General features: G+C 57.4%; 1 protein-coding gene across 1 annotated transcript in view; it reads right to left on the bottom strand.

Moving 5' to 3' along the window:
• Window positions 1-465, bottom strand: part of ENPP1 (ectonucleotide pyrophosphatase/phosphodiesterase 1) — an 85,533-nt gene extending 85,068 nt beyond the window's left edge. Inside the window, exon 1 of the mRNA XM_068167922.1 lies at window positions 273-465. Within this exon, the coding sequence (XP_068024023.1) occupies window positions 273-464 (192 nt within the window). The 5' untranslated portion in view covers window position 465. The remainder of the gene's footprint in view (window positions 1-272) is intronic.
• Between the last annotated feature and the right edge of the window lie 16,268 nt (window positions 466-16,733).

The raw sequence follows: 16,733 nt of genomic DNA, 5'->3' as shown, positions 1-16,733 counted from the left end.
GCGCAGGCGCCAGCCCCGGCCAGCGCCGCTCGGGACGCGGGAGGGAGAGCCCAGCGCTGCGGGAGCCCGGCGCGGGGTCCGCTCCCGGCCGCCGGCAGCCGCTCCGGGGGCAGCTCCAAAGACACTGCCACGGGCTGGGCTGCGGGCCCGAGGGGCAGGGGAGAGGCTCGCACAGCCGCTGCACACAAGCACCTGCCCTCAGCCGCGCCGCCTCTTCTCGCGGCCGCCTGCCGGGGCAGCCCCGGGGCACGCCGCCGAGCCCCGGCCCTTACCAGGGAGAGCACTTTGTAGGTGTTGGGGTCCTTGCTCTTTCCGCCTGGAGCTTTGTCCGGCTCCTCGGCCACCTCCATGGCCGGGAGCATGGGCACGGCCGCAGCCTGCAGCCCGCCGTCAGCCGCCTCGGTGGTGCCGCCGCGGTGACCCTCCCGGCCCTTCGCCGCCGCTTGCTGCCCGTTGCCCTGCATGGTCCCCACGGCGCTGCCCGGCGCCCGCCGCGGACACTGCTATTAATACCGTGGCTGCCCGGCCCCGCCCCGCTCGGCAGCGCCGGTCCCTGCCGGGCACCCCCGCGGCCGCACGGGGCAGGGAGCGGAGAGGCAGGCAGCGGAGAGGCAGGCAGCGGAGGCGCCGTACCCGCCCCGGTGCCCGCTGCCTGCGGGTGGGTGTCCCTGCGGGCAGCCCGTGCTGGCTCCGGGCAGCTCCGGTGGCGGCCGCCGCTGTTTAGGAGGGAGCGCGGGGAAAGTTTCCAGCGCGGCGGGGTGCCGGTGGGGGCGGCGGCGCGGCCGGCCCCGGAGCGGTCCCGGTTGGGGGTGTGGGTGCCGGCTGGAGGTGTGGGTGCCGGCTGGAGGTGTGGGTGCCGGCGGCGGCAGGCAGCCCCTGCGGCGTCTGCACCCTGAGCCCGGCTCGCCAGCGCTTCTGTCTCCGCAGGCTGAAGGTGCTGCTCGCCCAGCCTGCAGCCTTTGCCCTTTCCAGGGCTGGGTTTCCCCTCCCGTCCCCCGGGTGCCTGCGGGAACCCCCGCCCGAGGCACTGGGGCCAGCCGGGTGCCCGCACACCGGAGCGGCAGCTCCGTAGGCGGCTTCAGCGCCCTTCCCAGGGCCATTTATAGAAGCGTTTTGGTTGGAACAGACCTTTCAGATCATCAGGTCCAACCGTTAGCCCAGCACTGCCAGGTCACCACGAAAACATTTCCCTCAGCACCACATCGACACGGCTTTGAAGCACCTCTAGGGATGGGAACTCCGTGCCTGCCCGGGCAGCCTGTTCCAATGCCTGACAACCATTTCAGTGTAAAATTTTCTCCTGATACCCAATGTAAACCTCCCCTGGCACAGCCTGAGGCAATTTCCTCTGGTCCTATGTCATCTGGGGTGACTTTGGATTGAGTGCTGCCAGGCCAGGAGGTGCTTTGGAGTGATTCATGCTTGGATACCCTTCTGAGTCTCCTTGTATTTGGACAGGCTCTGGAGATGGGACCTCAACCACCTCCCTGGGCAACCTCTTGCAGTGTTCCAGCAGCCTCCTGGTGCAGAACTTGTTCCTCACATCCAATCTCAATCTGCTCTGCTCTCATCTCAAACCATTGCCCCTGGTCCTGTCCCTGCAGGCCTTTAGGAACAGTCCCTCTGCAGCCTTCTTGTAGCCCCTTCAGGTACTGGGAGGCTGCTATTAGGTCTCCCCAGAGCCTTCTCTTCTCCAGGCTGAACACCCCCAGCTCCCTCAGCCTGTCCCTATAGCAGAGGTTCTCCAGCCCCCTGAGCGTCTGTGTAGCATCCTCTGTCTCTGCTCCATCAGGTCCACATCCTGGCTGTGCTGAGGGCTCCAGAGCAGGACACAGCACTGCAGGTGAGGTGTCAGCAGCGCAGAGCAGAGTGGCAGAATCACCTTTGTCCATCTCTGGCCACACTTCACCCCCTGGTATTCACCAGAAAAGCCTTTTCACCTGATTTCCTCAGGGTCAAAACTCACTCCTTTCTGGTTCTCCATCCTCCTGTCTGCAGTCCCTGACACCTGTCTGTTGGCCAACACCAGTGTGCTCCTCTCTGGCAGGTTAATTATTTTCCTTGCTGGTTAATTATTTTCCACTCTGAGGCTGCAGCACCTGAACTGTTGGTCTTGGCACAGGAGGAACTGACAGAGCTGAGGGTGCTTCATGAATATTTGTGCATAGGAAAGTGGCTGTTAATGAAGGGTTAGTGGCTGAATAACTGGAAGGTTAGCTCAGGCTGCACAATATCCTTTCTCTGGGGGGGGAAAAAAAAAGCAGCACTGTTTTTGTCTGTGATGTAGTTATCCATAATTTCCATTGAATCATCAGCACAGAGCCACAGAGTGCCTCACTCACACGCCACCAAAAGGAGGCTTCTAGTTGACTTCTTCCTAAGAGTAAGCAGAACATTTCTTTCTGCTCATAAGATGAAGGTGAAAAATCAACCTTTCATTATAAATAAACCAAAGATGCTTCAAACCTTTCACTCTCCTGGGGCTGTTGTGTGTGTGTGGGGGGGTTTGGTTGGTTGTCTGTGTGTGTGTGAGGGGAGAAGGCTTTTGCTCTCTGTGCAGCGTGGCTGGAAGTGAAGCAAAAGCCTCTGCTGTAAAACATGTGACCAGCAGCAGCTTGGAATCAAAGAGTAAAGACTCAGCATGGAGTGGCTCAGGCTGGAAGGGACCTCAGAGATCTACTCCAACCTCCCTGCCATGGGCAGGGACACCTCCCAACCAGCCTCAGCTGCTCAAGGCTTCATCCAGCCTGGCCTTGAGCACCCCCAGGCAGGAGGCAGCCACAGCCTCCCTGGGCAGCCTGTGCCAGAGTCTCACCACCCTCACACTGAAGAACTTCTTCCTCAGCTCCACTCTAACCCTGCTCTGTCTCAGCTCCAAACCATTCCCCCTTGGCCTGGCTCCAGACCCCCTCAGGAGAAGTCTCTCTGCAGCCTTCCTGCAGGATCCCTTCAGGTCCTGGCAGGCAGCTCTGAGGTCCCCCTGGAGCCTTCTCCTCTGCAGGCTGCACAGCCCCAGCTCCCTCAGCCTGTGCTCCCAGCAGAGCTGCTCCAGCCCTGGGAGCATCTCTGTGGCCTCCTCTGGACTCACTTGCACAGTTCCTTGTCCTTCTGCTGGGGGCACCAGAACTGGAGGCAGGATAATAATAGCTGGATGAGCCTAATGAGTAAAACCAAATGAGGTTGTCACAAACAAAGATGAGGCTGTGATAAATGAAAGCTAATGGGGTTGTGATAAATAAAGGAGGTTGTTAGCTCCTCATTCAATTAACTCTGCCCCATTTGGACAGCTCAGCTCTCAGGAGTGTTTTAAAGTCACCAGTTGCATTTTCCCAGCAGTGCCAATGTCCCAGCCCTTGCCTGTGCAGTGTCAGCTGCTCAGCTGGGCAGCTGTTGGGAGTGCTGCATCCATGGAATGAAGGAGACTCTGGAGCTCACAGCTTCTGTTGCCTCTTCCTGCGTGATCAAGTGGAGCAGTGCAGAGGTTCTGCAGGCTGCACCTGTGGGTCCTCATTAGGTGACCCCAGGCTGGAGCAGGCAGCCCTGCAGGAGGCTTCCCAGGCTGAGAGCAGGCAGAGCAGCAGTATGCAGATGCCACACTTGAACAAGGATAAGTGGAGTGGCAGCCTGAGTGTGCAACTCAGCTGAGAGAGAATACAGCATACAGAATTAACCAGGTTGGAAAAGACCTCAGAGGTCATCAAGGCCAATCTCTCACCCAGCACCATCTGATCAACTAAACCATGGCACCAAGGGCCTCATCCAGGCTCTTCCTAAACACCTCCAGGGATGGGGACTCCACCACCTCCCTGGGCAGCACATCCCAGTGGCAAATTACTCTGTCTGGGAAGAACTTTCTCCTCACCTCCAGACTAAACCTCCCCTGGCACAGCTTGAGACTGTGTCCTCTTGTTCTGGTGCTGCTGGCCTGGGAGAAGAGACCAAGCCCCACCTGGCTACAACCTCCCTTCAGGTAGTTGTAGAGAGCAAGAAGGTCTCCCCTGAGCCTCCTCTTCCCCAGGCTAAGCAACCCCAGCTCCCTCAGCCTCTCCTCACAGGGCTGTGCTCCAGACCCCTCCCCAGCCTCCTTGCCCTTCTCTGGACACCTTCAAGTCTCTCAATGTCCTTCTTGACCTCAGGAGCCCAGAACTGGACACAGGACTCCAGGTGTGGCCTAAGCAGTGCTGAGCACAGGGCACAAGGACTTCCCTGCTCCTGCTGGCCACACTCTTCCTGATGCAGGCCAGGATGCCCTTGGCCTTCTTGGCCCCCTGGGCACACTGCTGGCTCCTGTTCAGCTGCTGTCAATCAGCACCCCTAGGTCCCTCTCTGCCTGGCTGCTCTCAGCCACTCTGACCCCAGCCTGTAGCTCTGCCTGGGGTTGCTGTGGCCAATGTGCAGCCCCTGGCACTTGGATGTGTTCAGTCTCCTGCCCTTGGCCTCTGCCCATCTGCCCAGCCTGGCAAGGTCCCTCTGCAGAGCTCTCCAACCCTCTCACAGCTCAGCTCCTGCCCCCAGCTTGCTGTCAGCTGCAAACATACTGATGATGACAGACACCAGAGCAGCACTTGGACAGGGACCAAAGCCACTTCCAAAGGACATTTGGATTTTGTCAGAAGCTATGCAAGTGCCACTGGGCTCTGCAAGCCCTAGGAAATCAAAATCATCATCACAATATAGCTGAGAGACTCAGCCTGGCAGTGCACAAAGCTCTGCACTGTGCAGCAAGATAAGCAATGGAAGAGGAGATGCTCTCAGCAGTGTGAAGCCTAATCACACTTGGAGGGTCCTGCTGCTGAACACTGCAGCTGGGGAAGGGTCTGGAGAGCAAGGCTGCAGGTGAGGCAGGACAGGGCTCGTGGCAGCCTGCTCCAGTGCAGGATGTCCCTGCTGACTGCAGGGGGGTTGGACTGGATGAGCTGTGGAGCTCATTCCAACCCAAACCCTTCTGTGGTTCTAAGTGACAAAACCTCTCAGTGCTGAAGTTCAGGAACCTGCAGCTTGCTGCCTTTGGGAGGAGATGGCTGAGCAGCAGCCAAGACATTTCAACAAAGGGGTGGCAAAGAATGAATTGCAGGGACTACTGCAACTAACCCCAACTGCCAATGGCTGTGGCCATCTCCACAGAGCGAGGGAGCCTCTGAGGAGGGCAGGGCTGCTGCCAGCACAGCTGCCAGCTCCAGTCCGGGCTGGATCACACTGCCTCACCAAATGGCAAGGGAGGGCAGGAGGTGACACCAGGTTGGTGTTTGCAGGCCCTGTCTGTAAGGGGACTCATCAGAGATGGTCCCTGTTAACCTGCCCCTCAGCTGAGCTTGTCAGAGTCATGGCAGCAGCTGCAGAGAAGAGAAACAGAAGAGATGTCACAGGAGAGAAGGGGGAACAGGGAGTGCTCCACACCCTGCAGCTCAGAGCTCACAACCCTGTTTCCCTTCCTGGCTAAGATCTCCACCAACTGCCTGCTCCTTAGCAAGACTGCAGCAAGCAGCAGCCACCTGCACAGCCCCCTCTGACCCCAGCTTGTGAGGTGGCTGTGGCACAAATAGGAGCTATGGGCTAGCACCATGAGCTGTAACCTGCACCTCCTGTGGGGGTGGATATCTGCTCACTGCAGGCAGGGTGGAGACCCTTCCTGCTCCCACAGGCCCAGTTCTGGGCCACTCAGGTTGAGAAAGATGTGGAGTTGCTCAAGTGTGTCCAGAGAAGGGCAAGGAGGCTGGGGAGGGGTCTGGAGCACAGCCCTGTGAGGAGAGGCTGAGGGAGCTGGGGTTGCTTAGCCTGGAGAAGAGGAGGCTCAGGGGAGACCTTCTTGCTCTCTGCAACTCCCTGCAGGGAGGTTGTAGCCAGGTGGGGGTTGGTCTCTTCTGCCAGGCAGCCATCAGCAGAACAAGAGGACAAAGTCTCAAGCTGAGCCAGGGGAGGTTTAGGCTGGAGTGGAGGAGAAAGTTCTTCCCAGCAAGAGAGATTGGCCACTGGAATGTGCTGCCCAGGGAGGTGGTGGAGTCCCCATCCCTGGAGGTGTTTAGGAAGAGCCTGGATGAGGCCCTTGGTGCCATGGCTGAGTTGATCAGATGGTGCTGGGTGAGAGGTTGGACCTGATGATCTCTGAGGTCTTTTCCAACCTGGTTAATTCTGTGCTCTGTATTCTGCATCTTCCACAGCAAGGGGACAGGCTGAACTTGCAGGCAGAGACTCATAGGATCACTAAGGCTGGAAAAGATCTCCAAGAGCATCAAGTCCAACCTTCTACCCAGCACCTCCCTGTCCACTAGACTGTGTCCCAAAGTGCCACACCTACTCATGTTCTGAACACCAGTGCCTGCAAGGGTGCCTCTGGCAATCAGCTCCAGGCTGGCTGCTTCTAGAACCTCAAACTGCAGCATAAACCTTCTCCCAGTGGTGCTCCTGCTAGCAACTATTTCACAGAATCACAGAAGGTCAGGAAGGGAGCTCAAGGCTCAGCCAGTGCCACCCCCTGCCATAGGCAGGGACACCTCACACCACAGCAGGTTGCTCACAGCCACATCCAGCCTGGCTGCAAACACCTCCAGGCAGGAGGAGCTCCAGCCCTCTGCTCCTCCTCGGGGCCCTTCTCTGGACCCCTTCCAGCACCTCCAGAGCCTTCCTGGCACAGAGGCCCCAGAGCTCCAGCTGTGGTCTCAGCAGAGTGGAGCAGAGGGGCAGAATCCCCTCCCTGGCCCTGCTGGCCACACTTCTCTTGCTGCAGCCCAGGCTCTGCTTGGCTCTCTGGGCTGCAAGTGCTCCCTGCTGGCTCCTGCTGAGCTTCTCCTCCCCCAGCACCCCCAAGGCCTTTTCTGCAGGGCTGCTCTCAGCCAGTCCCTGCCCAGCCTGTATTGGTGCCTGGGATTGCCCTGCCCCAGCTGCAGGACCTTGCCCTTGGTCTTGTTGAGCCTCCTGAGGTTGTCCTGGGCCCAGCTCTGCAGCCTGTGCAGGTCCCTCTGGATGGATCCTTCCCTGCAGCTGTCAGCAGCACCACACAGCTTGGTGTCAGCAGCAGCCCTGCTGGGGCTGCACTCAGTGCCACTGTCCCTGGCACCAACACAGATGTTCAACAGGACTGGTCCCAGTGCTGATCCTGAGGGACTCCACTTGTCCCCGGCCTGCACTTGGACATTTGTTATTGCCTTCAGAGAAAAATGGAGAAAGCATAAGGCAGGAGTTCAACCATCATTGACCTTGGCATTAGTGCCATGGCTGAAGGGCTCTGTGCTGCTGGAGGCCATGTGCCTGCTGCTGCAGCTTGGAGGGATGGATGGGCATGAGGTGTTGGGTGACAGGTTGGACTTGATGATCTTTGAGGTCTTTTCCAGCCTGATTGATTCTATGATTCTGTGATTCAAGCTCTTGAGGAAGGACAGGCAGGGCAGGAGGGCAGGAGGTGTTGCTCTCTCTGTCAGTGACCAGCTGGAGCTCCACCTGGGCAAGGATGATGAGCTGCCTGAGAGCATATGGGTGATGATTAAGGGGAAGCCAGGGGAAGGAGATGTTACTGCAGGGGTCTGCTGCAGGCCCCCTGAGCTCAGAACCCAGCAGCTGAGGCACTCCACAGGCAAACAGCAGTGGCTGTGATCCTGCTGCAGGCCCTGCTCCTCCTGGGGGATCTCAACCACCCTGACATCTGCTGGAGGGACAACAAGAGATGTTCCTGGAATGCATAATGACAACTTCCTCCTCCAAATGGAAGAGGAATCACAGAATGGGGACCTCCAGAGACCTCCCAGTCCAACCCCTGCCAGAGCAGGGCACCCAGGGCAGGGCACACAGAACACAGCCAGGTGGGGCTGGAAACCTGATCTCCTTCTATGATCAGGTGAGCCGCCTGGTGGATGTGGGGAGGCCTGTGGATGTAGTTTACCTGGACCTCAGCAAGGCCTTTGACACAGTCCCCCATAGCAAACTCCTGGCCAAGCTGTCAGCCCATGGCTTGGACAGCAGCACTCTGAGCTGGGTTAGGAACTGGCTGGATGGCCGAACCCAGAGAGTGGTGGTGAATGGTGTCACATCCAGCTGGCAGCCAGTCAGTAGCGGAGTCCCCCAGGGATCAGTGCTGGGCCCCATCCTCTTTAACATCTTTATTGATGATCTGGATGAGGGCATTGAGTCTATCATCAGTAAATTTGCTGATGACACCAAGCTGGGGGCAGGTGTTGATCTGCTAGAGGGTAGAGAGGCTCTGCAGAGAGACCTCGACAGGCTGGACAGATGGGCAGAGTCCAACGGCATGAGATTTAACGCATCCAAGTGCCGGGTTCTGCACATTGGCCACAACAACCCCATGCAGTGCTACAGGCTGGGGTCAGAGTGGCTGAGAGCAGCCAGGCAGAGAGGGACCTGGGGGTGCTGGTTGATGGTAGGATGAACATGAGCCTGTAGTGTGCCCAGGCAGCCAAGAGGGCCAATGGCATCCTGGCCTGCATTAAGAACAGTGTGGCCAGCAGGAGCAGGGAGGTCATTCTGCCCCTGTACACTGCACTGGTTAGGCCACACCTCGAGTACTGTGTCCAGTTCTGGGCCCCTCAGTTTAGGAAGGATGTTGACTTGCTGGAGCGAGTCCAGAGAAGGGCAACGAAGTTGGTGAGGGGCTTGGAACACAGCCCTGTGAGGAGAGACTGAGGGAGCTGGGGCTGCTTAGCCTGGAGAGGAGGAGACTCAGGGGTGACCTTATTGCTCTCTACAACTACCTGAAGGGAGGTTGTAAACAGGCAGAGGTTGGTCTCTTCTCCCAGGCAGCCAGCACCAGAACAAGAGGACACAGTCTCAGGCTGCGCCAGGGGAAGTTCAGGCTGGAGGTCAGGAGGAAGTTTTACACGGAGAGAGTGATTGCCCATTGGAATGTGCTGCCTGGGGAGGTGGTGGAGTCGCCGTCACTGGAGGTGTTCAGGAGGAGACTTGACAGGGTGCTTGGTTACATGGGTTAGTTGATTGGGTGGTGTTGGGTGATAGGTTGGACGCGATGATCTTGAAGGTCTCTTCCAACCTGGTTTATTCTATTCTAAAGGCTCCAGAGCAGGAGACTCCACAACCTCTCTGGGCAGCCTGCTCCAGGCTCCAGCACCCTCACAGGGACAAAGTTTCCCCTCCTGTTCCCCTGGCACCTCCTCTGCTCCAGCTTGCCCCCAGTGCCCCTTGTGCTGTCCTTGGCCATCCCTGAGCAGAGCCTGGCTCCAGCCCTGCACATCTTGATCCCCAGCCATGAGGGCAGCCCTCAGGCTCCTCTGCTCCCAGCTCCCAGCCCCAGCTGCCTCAGCCTGGCCTCACAGGAGATGTTCCACTGCCTGCAGCAGGTTTCATCAGTTTCAGTAGGACCAAACACCTGCTGAGAGCATTTTGCTGTTCCTCCATGGAAGAACACCCACAAAGCTGCTGAGTGATTTCCATGGCTGTGCAGTTTTGTGCTTGGGAGGCAGGAGCACCACAGCTATTCCATCTTTCTGGTGTCTTGACCATCACAACCTTCACTGCCAGCCCTCTGCACAAAGGCTTTTGAAAGCTTAAGCACTGCTCAGGAACCAGACCCACATGGACATTTTAATCATGGGTTGGGTTGGAAGGGACCTTCAGGATCTTGCAGCCCCAACCCCTGCCATGGGCAGGGACACCTCCCACCAGCACAGCTTGCTCAAGGCCTCATCCAGCCTGGCCCTGAGCACCTCCAGGCAGGAGGCAGCCACAGCCTCCCTGGGCAGCCTGTGCCAGTCTCTCCCCAGCCTCCCTCAAGAATTCCTTCCTCCTCTCCAGTCTCAGTCTCCTCTCCCAGCTGGAAGCCATTGTTGCTCTCCTGTCACCACAGGCCCTTGTGGCTGTACCTTGCCATCTTGCCCCATTAACCCCCTGCCCTAGTTTCAGAGCAGCACTGGAGTGTGCTGTGTTGAGTCATCCTGCTTGTGGTGGACAGAGAGCTGGTGGGCAAGGAGAGCTGATGTCTGCAGCTGAGGCTGCCAGTCCCTAGGGACCAGCTGCTAAACCAGTCCTGAGGGAGGGACAGATGGGGAGTTAGTCACTGCTGGTTCCACACTCAGCACAGTGAATACTTCACTGCTCCCAGCCTGCTTTCTCACCTTCCTGTTGCCCCTAGGAGAAGCAGAAGCAGAGGAGCAGCACCAGGGGTTTACAGACTCACAGAAACCTTCAGGCTGGAGCAGAGCCTCAGGATCACCAAGTCCAGCCCAGAACCCTGCTCTGCAAGGCTCAGCCCTAAACCAGAGCCCCAGGCACCACATCCAAACCACCTTGAAACACAGCCAGGCCTGGGGACTCCACCACCTCCCTGGGCAGCACATCCCAGCCCCTGACCACTCCTGCTGGGGAAGATGGTCCCTGCTGTCCAGTCTGAACCTCCCCAGGGGCAGCTTGAGGCTGTTCCCTCTTGTTCTGTCACTAATTCCCTGTGAGAAGAGACCAGCAGCAGCCTCTCCACAGCACCTTTCAGGGAGCTGTAGACAGCAGTGAGGTCTCCATGCTCTGCAGAGGCAGCCTCAGGCCTTTCTCAGACCCAGGCAGACCCAGCTCAGTTGTGATGTGCTCTGTGGTGGGACTGATGGGAGGACAGGATGCCTATCTCCCTGCTCTGTACCCTGTACTTGAGGGTCTGCCTCTCACCTCTATGACTCAGCTTACAGCCATGCAGGGACTCTTTCCCCAGCTGCCCTGCAGAGCACATGCCCTTGTCACCAGCAGCAGTCATGGCCCTTGTGGAACCATGGAATGGCCCAGGCCAGAAGGGACCTCCAAAGGTCATCCAGTCCAACCCCCTTGCAGTCAGCAGGGACATCCAAACAGAGCAGGCACTCCCCAGTCACACAATCACAGAATGGAAGGGGGTGGAAGGGACCTCTGGGGATCACCCAGTCCAGCCCCCTGCCAGAGCAGGGCACCCAGGGCAGGGCACACAGAACACATCCAGGTGGGGCTGGAAAGGCTCCAGAGCAGGAGACTCCACAACCTCTCTGGGCAGCCTGCTCCAGGGCTCAGCAGCCTCACACCAAAGAAGTTTCTCCTCAGGTTGAGGTGGAACCTCCTGGGTTCATGCAGCACTCAGCTCACTCACCTCTCAACCTACACTTTGGCTCAGCTTGGTTTGCAAACAACCTTCTGAGGAGCAGCTGATTGTCCTTTATGAAACTCCCAGGCCATCTGCAGCAGGAGTGGTAACAAACTCTCCTTCTGTAGCAGTTGCCTGCATTGAGCTAAACCACCACTTCCCTCCCCAGGACAAGCCAGCAGCAGCTGTCAGAGGCAGACTTGCTCCAAACCTTGTTTGTGCTCAGTCTCTCAGCAGTCCCTCCTCGCTCAGGAGGAGGTCTGCATTACTCAGCAGCTCCTGGCTGAGCATCCCTCACCCAAGGATGTGGAATGCAGGCTCTGGAGCAGTGTTGCCTTCTCACATCTGCTCTTGCTGCTAAGACCAACACTCTGGGGAAAAGGGAGAGGGCACAGAAGGCAGGAGGATGAAATTAGGCAGGCAGAGAACTCCAGAAGGAGGCTGTGAAGCTCATCCTGTCCACCAGGTTTGCTGTTAGTTGGTACTTTTACTCTGCAGGAACCCCCCAGGCCCTCACTGCAGCTCTTACAGGGAGGTTTCTTTACAGTCACCACTTAAAAACTAATATGTCCAACCAACCCCAACTCTGTAGTTTAAGGGAGGCTGAATTGACTCAACCAGGATGTTGGTGGTGTCTAAAAGTCACTTTATCCTCTCCCCAGAAGCAGCCATGATGTATTTTTAGTGCATGTTTATTTTTGTCTAGGGCTCCTTTTTCATGGCAGGATCCAAGAGCAATATGAAGCAGATCATCTGGCCACAGAGTTTGCACTTAAAGTCATCCTGGCTGTTCCAGACTAGCTGGTGGAGCTCCTGAATGGCTTCTCTGTGGATGGTACCTAACACTCCCAGGCTGGTAACTCACCCTGGGGCTGCTGCACTTGGGCACTCTGCTCTGAGTACCAGAACAAGAGGACACAGTCTCAGGCTGTGCCAGGGGAGGTTTAGCCTGGAGGTGAGGAGGAAGTTCTACACAGAGAGAGTGATTGCCCATTGGGATGTGCTGCCTGGGGAGGTGGTGGAGTCACCATCCCTGGAGGTGTTCAGGAGGAGACTTGATGGGGTGCTTGGTGCCATGGGTTAGTTGTTTAGGTGGTGTTGGATGATAGGTTGGACACCATGATCTCAAAGGTCTTTTCCAACCTGGTTAATTCTATTCTATTCTATTCTATTCTATTCTATTCTATTCTATTCTATTCTATTCTATTCTATTCTATTCTATTCTAATTCTATTCCATTCCATTCCATTCCATTCCATTCTATTCTGTTCCATTCTGAGTTGCACCAAAGAAAAGACTCAGAGGAAGCCCCTGAGCAGCCCTGCTAGCTGACACCAGGACCATGGCAATGCCTCTGTGCTGAGGGATTTCTTTGGTTGTTACCCTTCTGGACTTGTTTGGTGCCCAGGAAAGCCAAAGGCCTCCTGGCTTGGGTCAGAAGCAGGGTGGGCAGCAGGGCCAGGAGGTGACCATCCCCCTGTGCTCAGCACTGGGGAGGCCACCCCTGGAGTGCTGTGCTCAGCTCTGGGCCCTCCCTGCAGGAAGGACACTGAGGGGCTGGAGCCTGCCCAGAGCAGGGCAGCCAGGCTGGAGAAGGGCCTGGAGCCCCTGGGCTAGAGGAGGGCTGAGGGAGCTGGGGGGGTTGAGGCTGGAGGAGAGGAGGCTGAGGGAGACCTCCTTGCTCTCTGCAGCTCCCTGCAGGGAGGTTGGAGTGAGGAGGGGACAGCCTCTGCTCCTTGGTGGCAAGGGACAGGAGCAGAGGCAATGGCTCCAAGCTGCCCCAGGGGAGGCTGAGGCTGGATGTGAGGAACTATTTCTGCCCTGGAAGGGCTCTCAGACATTGGCAGAGGCTGCCCAGGGCAGTGCTGGAGTCCCCATCCCTGGGGGTGTTCCAGCAGCATGGAGCTGGTGCTTAGGGACCTGGTTTGGTGCTGAGCCTGCAGTGCTGGGGGGAGGGCTGGGCTGGGGGAGCTGGGAGGGCTCTGCCAACTGGATGGGCTCTGGGATTGTGTGTTGCTAGCCATGGTGATGTTCATGGACAGCAAGCTGGATTATAGCAAAGCTCTGTGCCATGGTGAAACCATGACTCCAACAGCTAGACAAGTTGTTACCTCTTGAATCTCAAATCCTGTTTTTAATGCAGCCTGTGCAGTTTGCTTTGGGTTGCTCTCCAAGGAGGACAGGAATAGGGCAAGCAGCTCCTGAGGGTGAAGTAATGATGAACTGTAGTGACAGAAGTCATTGCCCATGCTCTGGTTTAGCAATCCACCATGCCCTGTGGGCTTCCAGGGCATGGAGCAGATTGTGAAACAAGGAACACTTCAGGCACAGCTCTGTGCTGCTCTTGGTGTTCTTAGAAAGCAAAGGGAGGATCCTGTGAGTGCAGAGCAGGAGCACACAGATTGGGCTTCTCTGGAGACAAGCCACAAGTTCTTTGCCTGATGCCTCTGTGCTTTGTCCCAGCCCTCTTCACTACTACAGTCTGCAGTGCAGGAGCCCCAGCCCTGTCTCACATCTCTCTAGCATGAGGAAATCCAACTCAACAAGGCTCAGATCAGTCAGGAAGAGCAACCTGACAAGGAGCCTGCACACAGGATCAGCACCTGGGGCTCTCACTGTGACCTGGCCTCTCAGCACAACCACCAGTTCCAAAGGGGAGCTGCTCAGCTGGTGCAGGTACCAGGGTGAGATGAATCCCAAGCACTGAGAGGACATCCCAGCAGCACCTCTGCCTTGTTTTCCCTTCAGGCTGTGCATTGCTTCCCCAAACTCCTACCTGTCACCTGATCCTGGAGCTGCTTGGCTCCTGCACTAACTGTAGGCAGACAGAGATCTATGGAAAGGGTTTCCAGCATGCAAGGAAAATATTGCTCTGCTCCTCTCTGTGTGAGCCTGAAGGCTCCCAGTGCATGCCAGACACCTGTGTGAAGAGCACCTACAAGTGGTCATTGTGCCCTAACTATGCAAGTGCCAAATCTTTACAAGGCTTACAGGACAGGTGTTTGGAGGAAGAGTTTGATGAAGGCTGCAAGGCAGTCAGTTTGCTCATTCCTCCCCTTTCTGCTACCAAAAATCCCCAGCTCAAGCACATCACTTTCAGCTCATGCTCCAACTTCTCTCCTTTTCACTGTATTTCTCAGCCATTGATGTTGACCTTACACAGGCTCACAGGATGTGAGGGGTTGGAAGGGACCTCTGGAGATCTTTGAGTCCACCCCCCCTGCAGAGCAGGAGCAGAGAATCCAGCACAGGTCCTCATGGAAAGCTCAGGAGATGTGGCACAGAGGGCTGGTCAGCGAGGTGCATTGCAAACTGGCTCCACAGCAGAGCTCAGAGGGTCATCATCGGCTGCACAGAGGCAGCTTGGAGGCCTGTGGCCGGTGGAGGTCCCCAGGGATCAGCACTGGGTCCAGTTTTGTTCAATAGCTTTGTCAATGACCTGGCTGAGGGCATTGAGAGCATCCTCAGCAAGTTCCTGAGCACACGAGACTGGGGGTGGCTGACAGCCCTCAGGCTGTGCTGCCATCCAGCCAGCGCTGGGCAGGCGGAGAGCTGGCTGCAGGCAAACCTCAGGAAGGTCAATCAGGACAAGGGCAGGGGCCTGCAGGTGGGCAGGAACAGCAACAAGCACCAGGACAGGTCAGAGGCTGCCCTGTTGGGAAGCAGCTCCAGGGAGCAAGGCCTTGGAGTGCTGGGGGGGCAGCAAGCTCTGCATGGGACAGCAAAGTGCCCTGGGGGCCAAGAGAGCCAAGGGGAGCCTGGGGGGCAGCAAGGGAAGTGTGGCCAGCAGGGCTGGGGAGGTTCTGCTCCCCCTCTGCTCTGCCCTGCTGAGACCACAGCTGCAATCCTGTGTGCAGGGCTGGGGAGGTTCTGCTCCCCCTCTGCTCTGTCCTGCTGAGACCACAGCTGCAATCCTGTGTGCAGTGCTGGGCTCCCCAGGTGCAGAGAAACAGAGACCTGCTGGAGAGAGTCCAAGGCAGAGCCAGGAGGATGCTCAGGGGCCTTGAGCATCTCCCCTGGGGAGAGAGACTGAGAGCCCTAGGGCTGTTGAGTCTGGAGAAGAGAAGGCTGAGAGGGATCTGATCAATGCCTATCAATAGCTGAGGGGTGGGGGGCAAGGGGAGGGGGCCAAGCTCTTGTGGGTGGTGCACAGCAATAAGCCAAGGAACAGTGGAGACAAACTGGAACAGAGAAGGTTTCAGCTCAACAGGAGGAGAAATTTCTTTCCAGTGAGAGTGCCAGAGCCTGGAGCAGGCTGCCCAGAGAGGTTGTGGAGTCTCCTGCTCTGGAGCCTTTCCAGCCCCACCTGGATGTGTTCTTGTGCAGACTGCCCTGGGTGCCCTGCTCTGGCAGGGGTTGGACTGGATGAGCTCTGGAGGTCCTTTCCAACCTCTACTGTGATCAAGCTGAGCAGCTCCAGTAAGTACCACAGCCTCCATCCCTTCTTTAGCCAGGGTACCTTGCCCCAGCCTCTGGACATGTTCCAGCTGGAATCCACATCCTTTTCTGTGAGGAGCTGGAATGGGCTTCTGGCAGAGAGAGCAAGGCCAGCAGCAAGAGCTTTGGATGTGCTGAAGGGGAAAGTCAGGGCAGGAAGGCTGTGCTGGAAAACATTTCTTGTCCTTGGGGAGTTTGTAGAGCTTCAGAAACTCTCACCCTCTGCAGCAGGTCAGAGCCACCTCCCAGCTGGGCAGAGCAGGCAGACAGGAAGGCAACAGAACACACAGCAGGCTGGGTTTGAAGAGGCTTACTCAGGATGTACAAAATCCAGCCCCAAGCCTGTGCCCACGAGTTGCCCCTGCCCTGGGTTTTGAGGGCTGGGCCATGGAGCAGCCTGGCTGTCAGCCAGGGCTCAGTGAGTTCAGGCTGGCTGTCAGCTCAGGAGAAGCCTGAAGGAAGGCCATGGAGATGATATCCTGGCTTCTAACCCTCTTCTGTGGCTGACAAGGTCGTGCTGGGACACCACTGGCAGCAGATTCAGCCTCAGCAAAAGGATTTGGTGGCAGGGAGCTGACTGCCTCCTGCAAACCCAGCAGCTCACTTTGTAAGCTGCTTCTGACCAGCTCCCCCCTGCCCTTCCCCCTGACTACTCAAAGCCACTTTGTAGAGACATTTTCTGGCTCAGCAGGGCACCTCCTGCCCTTACTCTCCTGAGAAGCTCTCCCTGGCACAGCCTTGCTGGTGCTGTGCAGACAGCCACCAAAGTCAGGACAGGAAGGAGGTATTGATGAGCTGCACTGCAGCTCCACCCTTGGAATCCAGGACCCCCACCCCATGGTCTATGGCTCCAGGCATCTGTGAGAGACTACAATCTTATCCCTTCTGACCCAACACAGATACAATCACCTTTGCTGCTGGCCCAGACAAGAGCTGATGTGTGCTGGGCAGAGCCACTGGCACGGCTCTGGGGAAGGTGCAAGGATGAAGATTGCTCACTGGGCCTCAGCTGGGCTGACCACAATGGACCCAGGCCACTGTGATCCACACCCTCAGGAACATGCATGCCAAGATCATCCCCACCCAGCAGGTACCCTGGAAAGGGAGGATGGGGAGGCAGTGGAGTCACCCCCTGGCCCCTGAGGGGTATGGGCTGTGTGGGCAGGTAAATGGAGAAGGAGGAGGGCAAGGCCCCCCCCTCCCCTTCCTCCAGACCCCTCTCCAAACACAAGGAGGAC

This window comes from Melanerpes formicivorus, unplaced genomic scaffold, assembly GCF_026170545.1.
Source record: "Melanerpes formicivorus ecotype bairdi unplaced genomic scaffold, bMelFor1.0.p_v2 SCAF_125, whole genome shotgun sequence".
Classification (NCBI taxonomy): domain Eukaryota; kingdom Metazoa; phylum Chordata; class Aves; order Piciformes; family Picidae; genus Melanerpes; species Melanerpes formicivorus.
The sequence above is the reverse complement of the archived record's forward strand: the minus strand, read 5'-3'. Positions and strand labels throughout refer to the sequence as shown.